Source organism: Henckelia pumila, chromosome 2 (genome assembly GCF_033568475.1).
Source record: "Henckelia pumila isolate YLH828 chromosome 2, ASM3356847v2, whole genome shotgun sequence".
Lineage (NCBI taxonomy): Eukaryota > Viridiplantae > Streptophyta > Magnoliopsida > Lamiales > Gesneriaceae > Henckelia > Henckelia pumila.
Genome location: NC_133121.1, coordinates 30025924 through 30048754, shown reverse-complemented (window position 1 = coordinate 30048754; position 22831 = coordinate 30025924). Strand labels below are relative to the sequence as shown.

At 37.2% G+C, this 22831-nt stretch overlaps 1 protein-coding gene across 1 annotated transcript; it reads left to right on the top strand.

Moving 5' to 3' along the window:
- The first annotated feature begins 8920 nt into the window (after positions 1-8920).
- Positions 8921-15581, top strand: LOC140877450 (uncharacterized protein At2g29880-like). Its single transcript, XM_073280987.1, has 3 exons — positions 8921-9013; positions 14984-15286; positions 15390-15581. The coding sequence occupies exons 1-3, from the start codon at positions 8921-8923 to the stop codon at positions 15579-15581; spliced, it is 588 nt and encodes a 195-aa protein (XP_073137088.1).
- The last annotated feature ends 7250 nt before the right edge of the window (positions 15582-22831 follow it).

Here is a 22831-nt window from a genome sequence, read left to right as displayed (position 1 = left end):
CAACAACATTTTCTACTCCTTTTTTATCTTTTATCTCTAAGTCAAATTCTTGTAAGAGTAGAATCCACCTAATCAACCTAGGTTTTGCATCTTTCTTAGCCAAAAGGTGTTTAATTGCAGAATGATCAGTGTATATAGTGATTTTCGAAAGTACAAGGTATGAGTGAAACTTGTACAATGCAAAAACTACAGCTAGCAACTCCTTTTCAGTGGTAGCATAATTCAATTGAGCCTCATTTAAGGTTTTTCTAGCATAATAAATAGTACGAAATACCATGTCTATCCTCTGGCCAAGTACAGTTCCGACAGCTGTGTCGCTGGCGTCACACACATTACCTCAAATGGAAGATCCAATATGGTGAAGTCAGCACTGGTGCAGTCACCAATTTTTCTCTCAAAAATTCAAACGCCTGCAAACAAGTGGAATCAAAATTAAAAGGCGTATCTTTCATCAATAATAAAGACAGAGGTTTTGCAATTTTTGAAAAATATTTAATGAACCGCCGATAAAAATCGGCATGGCCTAGAAAACTTCTGACTCCCTTGATCGTCGTCGGTGGAGGTAGATTCTGAATGACTTGCACCTTGGCCCTGTCCACCTCGATTCCCTGCTCCGATATGCGGTGTCCTAATACAATACCTTCGGTCACCATGAAGTGACACTTTTCCCAGTTGAGTACCAAGTTTGTTTCCTCATATCTCATCAAAACAGTGTTAAGATTATTCAGACATGCATCAAAAGACTGGCCAAAAATGGAAAAATCATCCATGAATATTTCTAGAAAATTTTCGACCATATCATGAAATATAGCAGTCATGCATCTCTGAAAAGTCGCAGGAGCATTGCAAAGACCAAAAGGCATGCGCCTATAGGCAAATGTACCATATGGGCAAGTGAAAGTTGTTTTATCCTGATCTTCAGGTGCAATCGGAATTTGATTGTATCCTGAATACCCATCTAAAAAGCAATAAAACTCATACCCAGCAAGCCTTTCTAACATTTGGTCAATGAAGGGGAGGGGAAAATGGTCTTTACGGGTTGCGTCATTCAATTTTCTATAGTCTATACATACACGCCACCCTGTAACTATCCTAGGTATCAACTCATTCTGTTCATTTTTAATGACAATTATTTCCCCTTTTTTTGGGTACACATTACACCGGACTTACCCATGCACTATCAGAAATGGGATAAATGATACCTGCATCCAGAAGTTTTATCGTTTCAACCTTTACCACTTCTTGCATCTTTGGATTCAATCTCCTCTGTGGTTGGACCATGGGGCTGATGTTCTCTTCCATTAATATCTTGTGCATGTAGATAGATGGATTAATAGCTTTGATATCTGCAACCTTCCAGGCAAACACACTCTTATGACTTTTGAGAACGTTTAGCAAGCTGGTCTCCATCTCACCTGTCAAAGAAGAAGAAATTATGACAGGTAAATTTTCATTCTCACCTAAAAAGACATATTTGATATGGGTAGGTAATGGTTTCAAATCCACAGTTGGTGGTTCTTCAAGACTTGGTTTCTGGAGGACTAAATCCTTCCGATCACCAAGATCTTCGAGTCTGAGCTTGCCACCTTTCCTCCATGACTGGTTATCATTCAAGTAAGCTGTCATCTCTTCTTTATCCCCATTGACTATGTCATCACGATGAGGGGATATTAGTGCGGCTTCTAATGGTTCCTGAAATGTGTCCTGCACATAATCATATAGAAGTGAGTCCACAACATCAATCTGAAAACACTCTTCATCATTTTGTGAAAATTTCAGTGCATTAAAAACATCAAAGGAAATTTTCTCCTCTCCCACTCTCAGATGTAGCTCTCCCTTTTGGACATCGATTAATGCTTTCCCTGTTGCCAGGAAAGGTCTTCCCAATATAAGTGGCATGTCCAAGTCCTCTTTCATATCAAGCACCACAAAATCCACCGGAAAGATGAACTTATCGACTTTCACCTGCACATCCTCTATTATTCCCCTGGAATATTTGATAGATCTGTCCGCCAGTTGTAACGACATCCGGGTGGATTTCGGCTCTCCCAAGTTCAGTTTCTTGAAAACAGAATATGGCATTAAGTTTATACTCGCACCTAAGTCACACAAAGCTTTTTGAAATTGCACATCATTAATAACACAAGGAATAGAAAAACTCCCTGGATCCTTTTGCTTTGGTGGAATCTTGTTCTGAACTAGCGCCGAACAATTTTCTGTTAGGCTAATCATTGCATGCTCCTCCAATTTTCTCTTGCTGGAGAGAATCTCCTTCAAAAATTTAGCGTAACTAGGCATTTGCGTCAGTGCATCAGCGAAGGTGATATTTATATTCAACTTCTTGAATACTTCTAGGAATTTGGCAAACTGAGAATCTAGTTTGGCCTTCTTGAGAGCTGCAGGAAAAGGTGGAGGAATAACAATATTTGACTGTGATGTGGGTGGTTGTGTAGAATTAGAGGACTTACCTGCAGTTGTCCCTAGTGTAGACGGTTCTGACTCTTTCTCTCTTTGTCTCTCACCTTCGAGTTTCTTCCCACTTCTTAATTCAACAGCCTTGACCTACTCCTTTGGATTCTTTTTTGTGTCACTTGGTAAAGTACCTAGCTCTCTGCTGGACATTGCTTTGGCTAACTGCCCAATATGATTTTCCAAGTTCTTAATCGATGCATCCTGATTCTGCATTCTGGTCTCAGTGGATGATATGAACTTCTACATCATCTGTTCCATGCTTGACTTCTCCTCTTGAGGTTGTTTTCCGTAATTCTGATTCCCATATGGCCTATTATTCTGCCCTCCCCACAAAAAATTTGGATGTTGTCTCCACCCTGGATTATAAATGTTTGAGAATGGATCATTCCTGGGGTGATTCTGATTTTCTACATGGTTTACCATTCCTCCATCTGGCTGATATAATGGATTGCCAGTTTGACAATCTTTCGTGAAGTGTTCAGCACCACATTTCTCACACCACACCTCTTGAATACGCATTGCAGACTGCCCTAGAGTTAGCTCTTCTATCCTCTTATTCATGACCTCTAGTTGAGCGGCTACTGAAGTGAATGCATCAACTTGATGCATTCCTGCGGGTTTTCTGACTGCATTCCTCTCTGATTGACGATGATAGCTACTGGATGCCATCTCCTCAATTAACTCATATCCGTCCTCTGGTGATTTTCGTAACAAATTTCCACCTGCAGCTGTGTGGGGACCTCGGGTTGCTAATCTCGTCTTAGGACAACTAATGATTAATTAAACAATTAATCAAACAATTAAAAGAATAATAAATCAAGAGCAAGAAAATTTTTTTTTTTTAAAATTCCAGAGCCTCGCTCGATCGGGAAAAATCAGCCGATCGAGCGAGCAAAATATCAAATTCTCGGGTCTGAACAAAATTTGGTCTCGCTCGATCGGGCAAAAGCTACCGATCGAGCGAGCAATAAAATCGAATTCTCTGCCCATGAAAAACAGGCCTCGCTCGATCGGTAACATTCACCCGATCGAGCTAGCCAACTTTTGCTCGAATTCTGCTGCTGATCTTTTGCTGTCAAAACTTTAGTACAATGTATATATTATCATCCAAATCAATTCTAAGGATGTTATAATATCTGAAAACATGCATACATTCATATACCAAGTTCCTATTATCAACTCATACAATTTAATACATCCAATGAATAGCATAAAAGACATAAATCAACAAGCTACACTAACTCTCAATAGTGAGCTTCTAAACAAGATTTCAATGTCAAGTTCAATGCTATTTGCTACCATTCTTCAACTTAACCCGAGTCCAAACTTGCTACATCTCTCTCCCGAGCTATCAATGTTCTCTCAACCAAGCTCCTGCCCCACCTGTTGCAATGCACACATACAAAACAAAGCAACAACCGGATAAACTCCGGTGAGAAATCATTCTCAGTATAATCGACATATAAATGCGTTAAATAAATTCATATCAACTCTAAACATATCAACTCAAGAATAGAGTAAAGATAACGCATATATCGACTCAAACTTCAAATCAAAACTCAATTTATATAGCGCGCTTATCTCAAGAATTGATTCTTATCACTTCGTTGCCATCAAGATTCGTATCCGATCTTGACATGGATATCCATCTATCGTAGCCATTCCGGGCTAGAAAATAAGGTTAACTGCAACCTTGGCATAGAATCAATTCAATATACAATCATATCAAAAGCAATAAAGATCCACTACCTGTGATGAATCGACAATAACATAAGTTCTACCTCAAGAACAAATACTTAAACAAGTATGTGGTTTGTTCAGGATAACTCAAGAATAGTCGTTCTTTATTTTCACAGTCCCTGACTCGTGATGTCGTCATTATACCTTTCATTCTCGAGTTGACGATGTTCCACATCTGAATAGGAAGTACAACAACTCCTACAAGAATCTGATCATTCAAACATCAATCATCTTCACTCACATTCACTTCCATCTTGATCACTTCTTCTTCGGTTTCAAGTTGAGGTTTTTGAGTCAATAGTCTCCTATTAAACTCTGAAACATATCATCAAACATTTACATCAAACCTCATTCTATTCAATCATTTCAGAATTGAATCAAAATCATCAATATAGATTCAATCAACATCATTTCAAACTTCAACTCCTTCTAATTCGATATAACTCGGAGTCTTGAATCGTTAGCCTTCGAAACTCAACTGAAATCGAGAAATACAAATGCCATAACATTCATAACATCTAAAAAACTATCTCAACTCAGTTATAGGCTATCAAAACGATGTCAAAACATCAACCGGTGGCGTAGCGATTAAAAATCGGGAACCGACTCAGTATCGAATTCATTTCTAATCAACTCAATCATTCGTATCACTTATATCAGCTGAATTCATCGTTCAATTCATCATATCATCAGCTATAATCACATATTAACAAGTCAAAACATGTTGAAATACTCAGAAGTTCATATAACAATAACTCATCATTCCGGTCTCGACAACGAAACACATATACGATCAAGAACATGAAACTATATCAAGGTACTGTTCTCTGCCAAATTCCTTTCTTCAAAACATGCCGAGAGAACAAAATACTTACATCAAATCGAAGGCTTCGTCACAAGGATTCCAGAACATCTTTCGGAATCGAAATCGGACGAGCGGATCAAAAGTTACGACGATTTGAAAATCAAACCGAAAAAGGAATAAGAGGGTTCGGCTTCCTCTGTTCTTCACTTTCTGAATGAAATTTGAAATTACACGTTGCAAGCTGATTCATATAATTAAAATCAGATATGTATTGCATAAATTGCAATTTAGTCCCTCAAGTCTTCAGTAATTGCAATTCAGTCCTCGGCCTTCGTTTTAATTCAATTTCAATCCAAAATAATTTAAGAATATTAGAATTAAAATCGAAACTCTAAATATTCTCAAATTAAATATACTCAGATTAAAATTAAATAAATTCGGATTAAATCAATAATCCCGGCCTTTTGCACTTTAGCCCTCAAATCTTTGATATTTTCAAATCAACCCCTGGTCGGGTTTCATCTTCAAAATACATCTTCTTTAATTTCCGAAATATGAAATTTAATCTCAAATTCCATAAATATTCAAATCAAATATTTATTCTTTTAATTTAAGAATTCTCGAAATTTAATTCTCAAAATCCGTACATTCTCAAATTAAATATTTTTGATTCAGAAATTAAATTTATCATGTCCATAACTTCTCAAATCAATATTAGCCCATAATATGAAATTTAATTCTCAAATCTCATAATTAATAATTTAATATTTTCGGGCCTTACAAGCTGCATCTAACATGGTATGATTTGAGTGAGGAAGACCATAATAAAAAGTTTGTACCACAAGACCGTCTGGTAGTTGGTGATGTGGGCATCTCCACAGTAGATCTTTGTAACGCTCCCCTTCTTCATAGAGTGTTTTCTGTTCACCTTGAGTAAATGTTGTGATGTCAGCTCCGAGTTTCATTGATTTGGACGTTGGAAAGTATTTAGTCAGGAAGGACTTTGCTAGATCATTCCAAGTAGTGATGGAACCTGCAGGTAGATTTGTTAGCCATGCTTTAGATTTATCTCTTAAAGAAAAAAGGAATAAATGCAAACGAATAGCGTCATCAGAAACTTCCTGCATCTTAAAAGTGTCACAGATTTCAATAAAATTCGTCAGGTGAGCATATGGGTCATCGATTGTCATCCCACCAAACTGGACTATGTTTTGCATCATTTGAATGATGGCAGGCTTTATTTCAAACTGATTTGCTGCTATGGTTGGCCTGATGATGCTTGGTCTGGCATTTTCGATGGATGGCAAAGCACTGTCCATCATGGATCTATAGATAAGTGGTGCAATATTCTCTGCTTCTCCATCTCCACGTAGTCGTTTTTGTTCTGCCATAGCTTCTCTTTGTTGCCTTCTTCTTCTGCGAAAAGTTCTTTCAATTTTTGGATCAAAAGGCAAGAGTTCTCTTTCAGGTGAATGTTGCATGCACTGCAAGAGAATCCTGCAGTTCACAGATGAAAATAGTGATTAAAATTGAAGTAGAGAAAATAAAATAAGAAAAATCAAAGTAATCAATAGTCCCCGGTAACGACGCCAAAAACTTGATCGAACAAATACCAACACTTAAATTCAATGTAATAATATCTCTTTTCTGCTCAAAATTATCGCAAGTGCACGACTCAAGTTATAGAAAAGTGTACTGAGTACGAGTATCGTTCTCAGGGACTACGTCACAATAATTAAATTATTTAATTTCTATACTCCAAAGTAACAAAAATTTGATTTTTGATTATTATAAAATTATAAAGAAAAGAATTTGATTTAAGATTACTCGAATGAAAATAAAATAACCCACAGCAATGTTTAGCACAAAAAAAATAATATGAAGAAGTTTTGTTGGAATCTCGGTTCACCTTCCCCCTAATTGAATCTAGACAATTGAAATTACTTTCACACTCATAGATTTGACAAAAATTCCTAAAATATCGACACTCTCTCTCGAGTTTATGCCAATCTAATTCAAGTTAATGAAACAATTAAATCTCTTTGATTATTTATCATTACTAATTGCTTTGCGTTCATTGAATTCCTACAACTTTCAACCTGGTGGTCTATGGTTATCAACATGTACTAAATATCATATCTCTATGCATATTTTAAGTCCATGGATTTTATCACTCGTCCTAATCATGAATCTATCTTTCGACAGCAATTCACAACTTACGAATCTATATTGAAGTTAGCTACTCCTCAACATAGAATAATAAAACATGATAAAATCAAATACTCGCATAAAAACTCAGTCAATTTGTCCAACAATTCAATCACAAAAACATGTTACGGGGTTAGGATCCCCTAAATTCCAACAAAATAAAGTTTAGCTACTACAACTCATAATAAAATTCAAACTAATAAAGTTTTCAACATAAAATTCAGAAATCGTGAAGAAGAAGAAGAACTCCCAACGAGAAGAAGAAACTTCGATCTTCGAGCCGCCTCCGCCGTTCTTTTCTGTGTTTTTCCAACCCTCAAAACGTCTTAAAAGATGCTATATATATCGCTTTCAGAGTCATTTCCTTTTAAAACACCCAAAACAAAGTTTTTCCAAAAATACGCGCGGGCGCTCGGTCTGCAAAAATTCAATGACCGAGCGCCCTAAACTCTTCAACATTCTGCCCGATTTTTTTTAGCGAGCGCTCGGTCTGCACAATTTCACCGACCGAGCGCCCCTAACTCTTCAACATTTTGCCTGGAAAAATAATGCCAGCGCTCGGTCTGCTCTTTTCAGCAGACCGAGCGCACCCCCTGATGAAGCCTGGAATTATTTTTTTCTTCTATTTTTCCTGCCAATTTAACCATAAATCAATAGGAGTAGACAAAACACACAACATTACACTAAAAGCAAACAAAATTAGAAAAACACTAACAAGACCACTAAGAACGAATGCAAAACACTAATAAAACAAACAATAAAACAAAGAAAAACGACTCCTATCAATGGACCCCTCTTTCGATTGACCCAAGACCAAGAAGTAGGAAAAAGTGGTGCAATTCATCGTTAGACCCAAAGAGTGGAATAACACTGAAAAGCTACAAATGGTGCGGAATGCATTGGGTGACAACTGGCCGAGGTGCACTTGATAGTAACTACTGAGATCCTTGAAGAAATCTGGCACAGGAAACCTAAGACCCGCCTCTTGCTGCTGCTGGAAGAATGTATAATACCTGAGCGGAGCTAGGTAAGGGCAATCTTCTGAGGATGTGATTATGATCTGGTGGGAGGCAGGAATGTGTCCTAAGGCCCTATGGATGGGTTTGGAACTACACTTGAGGGTGGAGGTCAAGTGCCCAAACCAAAGGGTGTCGGCATTGGCAATGTTCATTTTTCGTTGGACATGATGAATTTCTTTCCCATGACGACTATGACTTACGATTTCCTCAACTTTCTCGGGCTCACATGACTCACTACTTTCCTTGGTCTCACTACTCTCCTCAGAATCACTAGATTCATCGGAATCATGTGAAGGATTGGAAGATTCGGAGGAAGACATCAGCTCAAGATGATTTTCAAGGGGAATATAGGGAACACAAGTAAAATCAAATTTCAAAGTGGAAGAGAAATACTTACAAAATGAAATGAAAATTTGAAGGAAATAGAAAGTTAAGGAACGAGTGAAGAAATAGAGTGAGTTGAGGCGAGAACTATCCAACACGAACAGTTTGAGCCGAGCAATTCGTCGAACAAGTGTAGGGCTATTGGGCGAGGGATACAAAGCGGTGAGTCTAGGGGCTGTGTGGGGCGAGGATGTAGGTGAGGGGCGAGGGTGAGTGGTGTAGGGGCGAGGGGCTAGGGGTTGTGTGGGGCGAGGGGCGAGAATGGAGGTGAGGGGCGAGGGCCGATGGGGCGATGGGGCGAGGGGCCAGAATGGAGGTGAGGGGCGAGGGCTGTAGGGCTGAAGGGCGAGGGGCAAGTGGTGAAGGGGCGGGGGCAAGAATGGAGGTGAGGGGCGAGGGCTGTAGGGCTGAAGGGCGAGGGTAGGGGCAAGGGCTGAAGGGCAAGGGGCAAGTGGTGAAGGGGAGAGGGGGCGAGAGGCATAGAAGTTGAAGGGCGAAGGGGGTGGGGCTGTGGGGCGAGCGTGAGGGGGCGAGGGATGTTGAAGGGGAGAAGGTAAGGGGGCGAGCTTGGGGTGAAAATAGACGAAGGAAAATGAAAATGAAGGAGAAGGTTGAGTATTTATAGAAGAAGGATGGGTGGGATCCAATCATCCAAAATTCAAAAATTGATGGTGAGAGATGGGCCTAGGGATGCGTGAAAGGTTCTACCAAACTACAATTCACCTTTATATTATCTCAAAATTTTGGCCCAATCCCTCAACCCAATCAACTAATCCCGTGAAAGTCGTCACTTGGTCGCACCGCGAAGTTTTCAGGTCGGTTAGAGGAATTTTTGAATTGCCAGCCCCAAATATCTAACTTAACGAGAATTCAAGAAATAATGGTCCTGACTATGAAATTCATACAATAGAGTTTTGAACCTACGATTCAACTCGACTTGGGAAGGGGAAACTGGTGATACCCCATGAGTGGACCCATCATGTGCTTGAGCCCAATAAAGGCTCATAACCAAAGACTAAGGTTCGAGTCTCATTCTAAGGGGTAGGGTTGGCCCATGAGATAAGTGTTGAAGAAAGTGTATGTTAGCTCCCAAGGATGAGGGAGAGCCCCATCAAGTTGAACCCTAGTCATGGGGTCTCTAAGGTGAGTCAAAAGCTTATGAAAATTTAGAATGGAGATGTGAAATTATATGTGAAGAGTGTAGAAGAAGGAAGTGGAGGAGAGGCTCGCCTAGGGTGGGCAACCCCTAAGGTGGGCGACCCCTAGGGTGGAGCCCTAGGGTGGTAAGAATAGTTTTGTGTCTTGGGTTGTCTTTGGAGGGCGAGCTCTAAAGGAGAGGCGCATGAACTACACACTCGTGGTCCCCTACAAAGTATTTGTGGTCCCCTACTTTTCCTCCTATAAATGCAGGTTTTCTCTCTTCATTTTCAATTAATTCACTTTCATTTTGAGGGATGCCAAATCTCATCTTTCTCTTATTCGTTCACGTCTCTAACTTGAGCTTCGGAGGGGTTACGCCGGGATATCCTCCCGGCCCCCTCTAACATTATTTTCTTAATTTCAGGTTCATCTCTTGTAACACCCGGTATTTTAAATACGTAATTCCACATGCATAATTAGGAAATTTAATTATTTAAATTTTAGATTTATGGGTTAAATAATTATGTGAATTATTTGTGCATGATTTAATTTATTTTTTAAGCATTTAACCCATAATTAGTGATTTTTATGATTTTTAGTATTTTAATTATTTTATCGCGTAGACGGGACCGTGGACGGACGAGATGACAACTTTCTAGCCAATTAATTTCATGAGCCTTTTTAGAGCCCTAAAATATTATTTTGAGTTTTATTACCCCAAAATTTTTAGTATTTAATTTTATATAATTTTAGGAGTCCATTTTATTCAAAATAAGCCAAAATATTGACTTTTTAGCATTTTTAAAATTCCCTAAATTTGTAATTTCGGGATTTTTTATATGTTTAACTTAAATTATCAGATTTTTAACTTTTATTTAGAGTTTTAAAATTTTATGTTTTATATTTAAAACTTTTAATTATCCTAAAACCTATATTAATTAAAATAAAACCCCAAAACCTAATCTACCCAAACCCTTAGCCGATCACTCACCTCCATCAGCCGCCACCCCCACTATTCATCATCTCCTTTGACCGAGACACCTCCAAGAACACCATAGCCACGTTTTTTTGAAGGTCCAAAGCAAGTCGTCGTCGTCCCGTCGTCCCGAAAACGTTCTACGTACGTTGCTCAATCGATTTCTTCGGTGCAAGGCATGATTCTTTCCCTACTTTCGTGTCATATCAGTAGTTAATAGTGTGCGTGTGTATGCATGAGAATTTCTCAAGGAAATTTCAGAAAACAATCGTTTGGTTTTGATTGGAATGCACTTGGTTCATGTTATTCTTCCATGTTCACGTTTTCTTGCTTCATGCCTTGTATGGCTGTTGGACAGAGGTTGAAGGGGGTTCCTTAGGGTCCCTAGGTTGGGGTGGCTTGGCTGGTTTGGGCTGGAAAGGGGGCTGAGACACGATGGCTCGATGATGGTCCAAGGGGGTGCAGTTTAGGGTTCCATGGAAGAAGTCTTCGGGTTGGAGGTAGGGACCGTGGCTCGGGCTGAGCCACGGCAGGTTAGCACCGCCCAGACGTGGGCTACGTCTGGGCGGTGGCGCTCCGGCCAGGGGTGGCCGGAGCTGGCCGGCAGCAGGCCATGAAGGCCTGCTGCTCACGGCCGAGGGAAGGTCGGGTAGGGGGGATCGGGTTTAGGGTTTTAGGTGTGGTCCGGGTCGGGTCTGTGGTCCGGGTCAGGTCAGTAGGGTAGTGGGTCGGGTTAAGTTGGTCCGGGTCTGGGTTCGGTGGGCCGGGCTCGAGTCTTTTTATTTTTAAAGTATTTTATGAATTAATTGGTTTTTGGGCCAATTAATTAGAAATAAAATTATTTGGACTCCCAAATAATTTTATTTAGGTTTTAAAATTTTAATTAAGTTAGTCCATTAATTTTATGGGCTTTTGAGCCCATAAAATTTATTGGTCCAGTCTTTGGGCTTTTGGGCCCATTGGGCCAGTTTAAGTTGTTATTGGGCCTAGAATGTTTTATGGGCTTTAAATTATTTTAATTGGGCTTAGAACAATTTTATTGGGCTTAAGTATGTTATTGGGCCAGATTTAAGTAATTGGGCTTGAGTGTTAGGGCCAGCAGTCCAGTACAATCCATGAGAAATTTGCATGTGTCCTGATTATATATTTAATTATTTTTATGCATTGAAGTTATTTTAATATTTATATGTTAGTAAGAAATTAAATTAAATATATATGAAGGACACACATTTTATTTAAGTACATGCATTCATGAAATAATTTTATGCATAATTAAGTGTTTAAGGTTGAGCCATAATAAAATATTTTATGTTGGAAGTTGAAGTAGTGTGACAATTTAAGAGGGATTCGTCCCCATATGTGAACTATTGAAGGGCAGTTTACTGCCAATTTAAGAGGTGATTCGTCACCGCCACGTACGTTGGTTTCCACGCTGATCAGTATTTAATGTATGATTTAAGGTTACACTACGGATACAACCATGCGATGTTAGAAATTTAACTGCTCAACAATATGTATGTATTATGTTATTTAAGTTAATTTAAGTTATGTTTATGCCATGATATTTTTAAGCATGCTCATTCATGTATATGTTATGTATTAATATTTAATTGTTTTAAATTATTTTAAACCCTTGTTATGTTAGCATGTTGGGCCTCTAGGCTCACTACACTGGTATGGTGCAGGTGAGTTCGTAGAGGAGGATGTAGCTCCTACCGGCGGCGAGGACATATGAGCGGACATGCAGTGACCCCGTGACCGTGATAGATGTCTGAGTCACATTGCATGTTTTTGATTATGTCAGCACGTTACACATTTTATATTATTTTTCAGTGGTTGTGAGTTTTGAATATTTTATTGAATATTGTCAGTGCATGCAAACTTTAATCATTTTAATTATGCAGTATTTTTAATTAAATGTTTGACTCAGATATTTATTTTATTTAAAGAATGCATTTTTATTTAAGTATTTATTTATTTATTTATTTATTTTTAAATTTTTTTATTCTGTGCATATATGTATGGGCATATATGTACATATTTTATTTAGTAAGTATAAAAAAAAAAAAAATTCCGCATATTTATTTATTAATTATAGACTTAGGGTCGTTTCATCTCTAGACTTAAAACTTTGGGCTAGAGTTGGATCCGGACCATCAAATTTTATTGAGTATCCATATCTATTTATACAAGTCATATGTAACCGTCTCACTCCTTCCTAACTCTTTCCATTTCAGTTAGTCAGTTGAAAGTGGTGACTCGTCAACTATCTTCCTTGGTGACATCTCATGTATTGACCTCCACCTTATCATGTGTATCTATTTATATTAATGAATATTTATATGCGAGAAAACTGGGCAATATGCATAATGTTTATGCTTTTGAGTTACCAAATTCAACCTTTAAGTTTAAACTGCTATTTATCTGGTATAAAAGTTTTATTACTATAAAAAGTTGTTCGAGTGAATTAGATTGTATGGGATTGGGGTTGGACGAACCAACTTGATCCAATAACAATCAAGATTTGTGTTGTTGTCATTATTGGGTGTATTCATTCTAGACTTTTAAAAACTTTTATAGACTTTAAAAGTCTAGAGATATTCAATATAAACTTTTATATACTCCATAAAAGTATAGTGGTATTCAAAATATATTTTTGTAGAGTTTTAAAAAGTCAAGTTGTATTCAATCTTGGCTTTTTTAAACTCTATAAAAGTTAAGTGATATTGAAAAGTTACATGGATTTTCAATGATTCTTATTAAAACATTTTTGTACAAATATTGAAGCATTAGGTACCATTAAAAAAAGTCCATAATTTTTTTTCCATCATACCAAAGATTTTGATAAGACATTTTTTTTCTCAAACATCTAGGGTTCTAGGGGTTTCTAAGACTCTCCACTGCTTCTCGTCTTCTTCCAGGTATGAAATTCTTTCTTCTTCTTTTTTAACACTTTTTTAAAATATGGTTCAATTGTATTTCATATCCTCATTTTCTTCACAAATAATATTTTGGGTTTTGATTTTGCGTACGTATATGTTAGCATGAAGCAAATATGGATTGCTTTTTTTTTTTATTACGGTCCACAACCCTTATGCAAATATGAAAATATGGATTGAGACGAGAAATCATAAGGAATTTCCAGTGCGAAAATTTCCAATAATTTCATTGTGCAAATATGCAAATTTTCAGTGCGATTATCCAAATCTGGGAAAATACAAAATTCTCCATCAATGCATGAGACAAAAGAGTGACCACATAAATATATGATTGAAACACTTTTTGCAGACATTTTTGTTTGTTTTTTATGTTTTCCATTTTTTAAGGGTATTAGCTAATGGATATGATCTCTGCTGTAGTTTTGGTACAAAAATTTGTTGTTTGATTTCTTTAAAAAAATCGAGTTTTAAGGTAGGAAATGGGAACAATGGAGAGTGGAGACGAGGGAATAGAATGCAACTAGGAGAGAATTTACTAGTTTATGCTTCATATAGCATCGATTTTACAAAGAAGCAAAAGAAATAAGTAGACTTGAGAATTGCCTCAACCTTACAAAACTGGGAATGAGGAACGGTTATCTGAGAAAAAAGATATTATATGGTTTGGTTAAGCACTCATTACTTTGATTTTATAGGAATAAAAAACTTTATAAACACCACAAAAATTGTTATACACTTTTTTTTATTTTGTTTTTCCTCTAGGTGAGCGAACAATATAAATAAAAAAAATAAACAAAACAATATTTCCTTCAAATGTTTGAATTAGTAAACATGATGCATGTTTAGTAATATTTTAGATCGAGATATTTTTTATTGTAGAAAATGGAAGATTCACAAGCAAAATATAATTTGTGAACGACTGAAGAAAGCAATGAATTGCTTAAACTCATGGTTGATGCTGCCATACGACGGTGGTGTGATAAGAATGAGATGTTGAACAAAATAACAATGGAAAAAAATATACTTCCCGCTCTTAAGGAAAAAATATGGTGTGAAAAAACTTTCGCAAAATATCAAAGCCGTTTGAAGTGGTTCAAACAACGATACAATAACTATTCTAAGCTTACACGTCATAATTTTGGATTTGGATGGGATCCTGTGACAAATAATTCACGGCTAACGATGAAGTATAAGATGATTATTTTAATATGAGGGTCTTTCTAATTAAAATAATAAATTTGCATTTGCCATTATAGTTAAAACTAGTTTTTAACACTCGTTACTTTTTGTTTTTATTTAGTCTTACCCTAGACATGAGAATTATCGGTCCAATACTTTTGAGGATTATGAAGATTTGATAATTGCAGTTGGAAATAGAACTGCTATTGGAAAATTCTCAAGTGCAGTAAGAGATGATACTGATGCGAGAACATTTGAGACAGAACAACACATGGGCACTAGTTTATTAGATGATCTCGTGTTTGATAGCGATAGTGGTGCATTCATTCAAAACGATGGACAAGAATCTTCATATCAGCTTACATTTCTTGAGGACATTACTTCACCATTGTCTTCTCAACCAATGAGCTCAGAGGTTCCTCCAGTAAGAAAAAAAACGAGATAGGACTGATTTTGAATTAAAATCAAGAACATCAAAGAATATTGACCCTGAGATTATGTAGAAGCTCTCTTGCAACCTTGCGAAGGCTTCTTCTAAGATTGAATCGATTGGTGCTATAGATGATAATTGTTGGGATGCAATTAAGGAAGTCCCGGATTTGGATAATCGCACTCGGTTCACAGTACTTGGCTTGCTTAATAACAGATCAAAGAAGATGGCTTTCTTGAAAATGACAATTGAAGAACGTTTGGAGTGGATAAATTATAAATTGAAGTGATCGAGTGCTTTTGGGGGGAGGGGCATAAGTTAATAATAAACACAATCGAGTTTGAATTTTTTCTCGTATTTTTCCGGATTGTTTTTTTAGTTATTAAACTAGTAGATAATTTTTAGATTTTGACTTATTTATATATTTTGTATTGTTTAACTAACAAATTTTATTTTGATTATACATGTGATTTTTTTCCATGAATTCATAGAGCTTTTTTATTTAATATTTTTTTATGTCAAGAAGTTCATTTAAATGTCAAATATCAATACACATGACGCAAATGAAGAAATGGAAGAAGACAAATCAGAAGAACTACAAGAATCCATTAAGTATTTGTTGATGCAAATTATTTTATGTGTTAAATGATTATATGACTATCATGTGTCATGAACGTATCCAGCACCCGTTAACTAGAATGTCAATAACTACAAGTGGATACGATTATATTCATAGAATATTAAAATAAGATCCAACAAACTTTAGAGAAATAGGATGTACCCCGATATTTTTTTAAAGTTGTGCAACATTCTTAGGGAGAAAACACACTTACAAGACACATGATATATCTGTGTTGAAGAAATGCTTGCCATGTTTTTACTTATTGTTGGTCAAAATACTCTATATTGCATGATCCGTAAAATATTTGGTCGATCACAATACAATACTAGCCAAAATTTCCATAAGGTGTTGAAAGCATTAAACATCATTGCCGTTGATATGATGGTAAATCCTGGATCTACAGTGCCAGAACGAATAAGAGACAGCACTAGATTTTACCCTTACTTCAAAGTAACAACATTTTTCAATTATTATTATTATTATTATTATTATTATTATTATTATTATTATTATTATTATTATTATTGTCGTTGTTGTTGTTGTTACAAGTATTAATATATTTGATATTATTATTTTATTGCAGGATTGCATTAGAGCTATTGATGGTACTCATATTCCCGCAACAGTGTCTTGGCGTGATGCTAACAGTCTTCATGGAATAATTTCTAAAAATATTTTAGCAGCTTGTAACTTCGATTTAGAATTCATATATGTACTGAGTGGGTGGGAGGGATCTGCACATGATTCACACGTATTGACAGATGATTTATCAAGAAATAATGGACTTAATTAAAGTGCCACAAGGTATTTTTTTAATATATATTACTAAATTATTTATATTTTTGTACTTTTCAAAGGGATTATGTAATGATGGGTCATCCCTACAAATGGCTTAATCATTAATTACCTTCTTATGTTTATCGTTGCGAATTTATTACAATTTTAGACCGTCTATGTCAATATGTTTAGGATTGTTTAGACTATGAAAATGAATTGAGGTTAATTCTATGACATTGAAATGCATTTGTATGAAAACATATAAGATTATTGTATATTTATAGACATGGAAATGATTGAAATGGTTGATAGATGTTGGTGATTGTGATGATGGATGTTAGGAACATGGTTGAGTGATTTATATATGAGGATTGATGTTATAATGAAGTTATGGGTTAACACTTGAAATGTAACATGTGTTGGACTGAACTGGACTAGCGACATCAGTTACAATTTCGAGAAGTAAGACTGGTGTACTGATTCTAATGGAATGAGACCAAAAGCTTTAGAAATCTAAGTCATATGGCTACAACTTCCATGTTTTGAGATTTGTCCAAATCCTTTTGAAAGAATGGACAAAATCACCCCGAAGTGTATCGTGTGTATTGTAATTTTCTACACTGACATAGTTTGGTAGAATGAGCATAATGTTTCATTGAAAAGTCCAAATGGAGTGAGGTCAACGCCAAATCCAAGCCAAGACATAGAGCTCCAACTTTCATGTTGACCACATTAGCTAATTCGGACAAGAACAAAAGCAAAAAAAATGGGGCAGTAGGCTGCACGGACCGAGGCACGGAGGGTGCACAGGGTCCGTGCCAATGCAAAATTTTGAAAAAAATAAATAAATAAACTGACCTACTTTTTCTACACTCTTAAAAGAATAAAAAATGATGAAGATTCAGACATCAAAACATCACAAGGTCAAAAGGTTAGAGTTCTTCAAATTCCTTCTTATAACATCTTACCTCGAATCGAAGATATATTCAAGTTCTACGCATAAATCGCAACTTAGGTTGGTAAGTTTTCATTCAATTCAAGAGTTCTTGATATGAAAACCTATATATATGTATAATTTAGAAATATAGGTTAGATTGGTGGTATTGATTGAGATTATTATGTATTTGACAGTCTAAGATCAAGGAAAACCGAGCCAACCATTGTTCTTAAGCTTTGAGTGCAAGTTGGGCTTACCTTTGATGCAATACATGAGTATAGTATATTGTTTTCCATTGTTTCAAAATAAATGATTGTTCATTGATGATATATGTAACTATAGTTTGCATTTTTTAATGATTCATAGACCAAATATTGATATCAATGATATGTATTAATAGAAATACATTTTATCAAGATACTATGATATGGAAATGAATGAAAATGAAATGAATTATGCAAGCTATATGGTTGTATAAGAAGTGTCACATTCCAAGGGTGGTACATGGTCCACAACATGGGTGGTTAATACCTGAAAATATGGAAACTCCACCAACGACTGAACATGGGTGGTTAATACCTGAAAGTATGAAAACCCCACCAAAATGATGTTATTGGCCAATAATGAACATGAAAATGAATGTGTGATCACTCACGGTTACTTATGAATATCATATAACTTGATTATTGTTTTCACGCTATAAATGTATTATGTTTCAAAGAATTCATAATTTGATCACGAATTGAATAGTAGCTTCTTTCTATGCATATTGTTATCTACAAGGCCCAACTTACTGAGTTTATAAACTCACATAGCTTATGTATTGCAGGATCAAGTAATGAGAATAACTAGGATGTCGGTTCACCTATGGATGCTTGACACGTGTCTTGCCTCAACAAGAACCTGGGCATAGCAACGACATAGCTTCCGCTGAACATATTTATATGTAATATATAACGAAGGAATACTAGTTGAAAGTTTATGAGTTTAAAGCTATAGTAAATTGGTATTGTGATTGTGATGAAATGGTGATGAATTTTACAAGTATTGTGTTATTATGTATTTTGGGAAAATATATAGGTTATAATCTCTTTTAACTGCTGCTTGTGATTTTTCGAGAGTCCAAAATACGGGAAAACTCTGTCGAAATTTTTATGGAATTAAATAAACTTTTAATGACAATTTCCCCCTATATTAGTTTATTTTATATTACGTACCAATATTGATTAAAATATCGAATAGGATCAGACGTGACATTTGTATGGTATCAGAGACCAGCAGGTTATTGGACAGGAAAGACACGAAGCTTCATCCATATTTGGAAACTTGGCAAGTAAGTACCTATGTATCTTATCTTATAGTTTTAAATAAATTGTTGTCTCATATGTGTCCCTACTGTAGGTAGATTAATATGCCACCGAAACGCAAAGTTATCGAAGGTGAGACATCAAAACAGAAAACACCTGAAGGTGAAAGTAGTGGACCACAACCATTGGATGAATTTGCCCAGCTACTTCACCAACATGCTAGGGTACAAGGAGAACAAATACAACAACTCTTGGACATCCAAATAAGTACCCAAGAACATGTACAAGCACAATCTTCAATATCCATTAGAGTTGAGCCTATCCCTACAAGTTCATATGACAGATTTCGTAGGCTGAATCCACTAGAGTTTACTAGGAGCACTGATCCAGCAGTAGCAGAGGAATGGATCAAAGCTCTGGAAGCTATCTTTCGCTTATCTACATATGGCTGATGCAGATAAGATAGCTTGTGTCATTATTCTTTTAACCAAACATGCCAGGATATGGTGGCAGGGTATGAAGGTGTCAGTTTCAATCGAACAACTTACATGGGTAAGTTTAAATCTCTCTTCTTCGACAAATATCAGTGTTGTAAATGGCGGGAGGCGGTGGCGGGCCGGTCCGTGACCGCCTACCACCTCGGCTGCCTAGGCGGTTGAATTTTTTTAAAGCATATTTTATGGGTAATCATATATAGTCATGCAATGTAATAAAAAATAGTATGTAAAAGTAGGTGAAATATGCAAAAACTAACCTAAAATGCTTGCTGGTGGCGACTGACGGCAGTAGCGTGCGGTGGCGGCAACAGCTTAAGGTGTATAGTGGAGGGTGGGGAGCAGCAAATATGAAAAACAAAAAGAAAGTGGCTAGTGTTTTTGAAATAAGTCAATAACTAGGATTTTAAAATGGGTAGACTTTGACTAGATATTTAAATTTTATTTACTTTTGACTAGAATTTTAAAATTAGTTGACTCTTGACCTTTGACTGAATTTAAAAATGTGTTGACCGTCTTGGCCGCCTCACCCGCCCGATCGCCCGCCACCACTGCCTCGCCTGCCTCGCCACCCGTCGGACAGCTTGGGCCGCCTGAAAAGGCCGCCTTATGCCAAGGCATGGCAGTCGAGGGTCGCCTACCGCCTAGGCGGCCGCCTCGACCGCCATTTAGAACACTGACAAATATTTTAGCAAGGATGTGAAGGCACGAAAAGCAAGAGATTTCTTAGATTTAAAACAAGGAAATATGGTTGTTGTGGAGTACATACAAAAGTTTGAAGAAGGGTCTCAGTATGTGTCATACATTGCTTAGAATGACAGTGAAAAAGGAGAGCATTTCCTACGAGAACTTCGCCCTGAAATTAAAAGAGATGTGAGAATGTCCAAGGTTGCTGATTACAAAGAAATAGTGGACAAGGCATTGTTGGCAGAACAAGATGAACAAGAAATAGACAGGTCAAGACAGCAAAGACGACAACAGTTCATGTCTAGAGGGCAAAGTTCAGGGCAAGGTAAAAGGAGAGACTTCAAGGGAGGAAGAATTGTGGAACCACGCTCCAAAGCTCCGGTTTTGTAGTAGTACGATTTCATTTTACAAGATTAATTGACTGAATATGATTAAGGAATGGATCAAGGGATTAAATTGGATTTAATTGAAGAAAATTGGAAATTGGACTCGGAGGAGATCGGAGCGTCCGAATCGGGATCGGACCATCCGATCTAGTTAGGCCATGCAATTTTGAGGTGTCAAATTGAGTTCGACACGTGGTAGGGATCGGAACGTCCGATCTGGAGATCGGACCGTCCGATGAGCTGGTGGGACAAGTGTTAACAGGATCGTGACACGTGGTGGATCATGCAGATCGGACCGTTCGATCCAGAGAACGGAGCGTCCGATCTAATGTCTATAAATAGGGGCGGAAATTACTCATTTTGGATGTTCAAATTCCTCTCCTCTCCCGTAATGACTCTATTTTAAGGGCTTCGAGACTCTTTTATAAAGGGTTGGAGTAGGTAGTAGTATTTTTATAGATAACAGACAGTGTCCGTAATAGTGTCCAAGCAGCGGAGCTTTAGCGAGGTGTCCAGAGGTCGTAGCGAGGCTGTGCCCAAGCTCTGGGGCATTCAACATCAGAGGGCTGACGACGGACAAAGGTTAGCTCTAGCTCCTTATAGTAGATAGAAAGTATGTTATAGTTTAATTAAGGCTATTAGAGCATTTTGGATAATGCGTGAGTATTATGCATTATGGTGATATTGGTTATTATGAATTGTATTGATGCATGGTAGGATTGGAATCTAGATAGTTGCTTCTAGGATCTACCATAGAAAGATACGTAAGTACTGACTGAGATTGTCCAGCGGGTATGGATGCTTATGTGTTGCATTTATGTGCCATGATTATTATGGATGCATGATCCATGTTTTACTGTCTTGAGATATTATGTTGCATTTGCATTTCATATTGAGCTTAGATATCCTTCGAGATAAGCCTGTGTTATAGGGCGCTCAGCCCTTGTTAGAACGTTTTGGGGCACTGAGAGTCACTCGACCGACGGGTCGTTCCGTCTCTAGTGTTTTTCGAGGGACATTCTAGGTCCACGTCCGGTTAGGAGTGAGTGATTGGGTCCAGTGGTTTAACTCGCCGAGGCAACAGCTCATGTCCTAGGCGCCAGTCTGAGCAGATTCTGATTTGTCTACCCAAATATTATTTCTTGGTCATTACATGTATGCATCATATACGTATGTTTACCCGTACTAGCGTGTTGAGCATTAGCGCTCACGTTCAGTTATTTTCTGTTTGTCTGGAAACCCCATTCGACGGAGTAGTTACAGATTAATTTCTCCCAAGGATTTGGAGGGTAGGTGACAACTAAGGCAGGATTGCAAGATTAGCCACTAGGTTTTAGTTATTTACGCAGTTACTCTGATTATGATTGATTATTGTTTAATTGCATGCTTAAGTTTCTTATTAGTAGGTGATCATGGGGTGGATCACTACAGGTTCCGAGTAAAGCACAAGAGAAACCAATTTGTTCTAATTGTGGAAAACCTCATTTTGGGGAATGTATGCTGGGAACTGAGAAATGTTACCGGTGCAAGAGAATAGCGCACATGGAATGGAATTGCCCAGGAGTTTCTGGATCAAGTACTAACAAGGTTCAAGGGAGAGTATTTCCAATGACCAAAGAAGAAGTTGATCCTGATTCATCCATGATTACAGGTATGTTTACGATTTCTGGTCTCACAGCTATTGCACTTGTAGACTCTGGAGCTACACATTGTTTTATATCGGAGTCATTTGTGAGGAAACTGGGCATTACACCCGATAAAACAGAAGTGCAGTATGAAATTGCATTGCCTTCAGGCCAAGAAATCCAAACGAACCAAATAGTACGAGCATGTCCTATACAACTGCAGAGTAGGGAATTATATGCTGATTTTGTGGTTTTAACAATGACGGATTTTGATGTAATATTGAGAATGGATTGGCTGTCAAAATATCAAGCTACTATAGATTGTGGGAGGAAAACGGTCAGCTTTGCACCAATAGGAACCGAACCATTCACAGTGGAAAGTGCAGATAAATCTCTCACTTCCTGTTATATTTGTTATGAAAGTTAGAAAGATGATTCAAAAAGGATGTCAGGGATTTTTAGCTACTATCACAATTGATGATCATCCTATGTTAAAATTGGAAGACACTGAAATTGTTCGTGACTTTCCATAAGTATTTCCGAATGATATAGCAGGTTTAACCCAGATAGAGAAATAGAGTTTGTGATTGATGTAGTACCGGGCACGAACCCAATTTCTAAGCCTCTTATCGCATTGCCCCAACTGAAATGAAAGAATAGAAAGATCAATTACAAGAATTACTTGACAAGGGGTTTACTTGAAA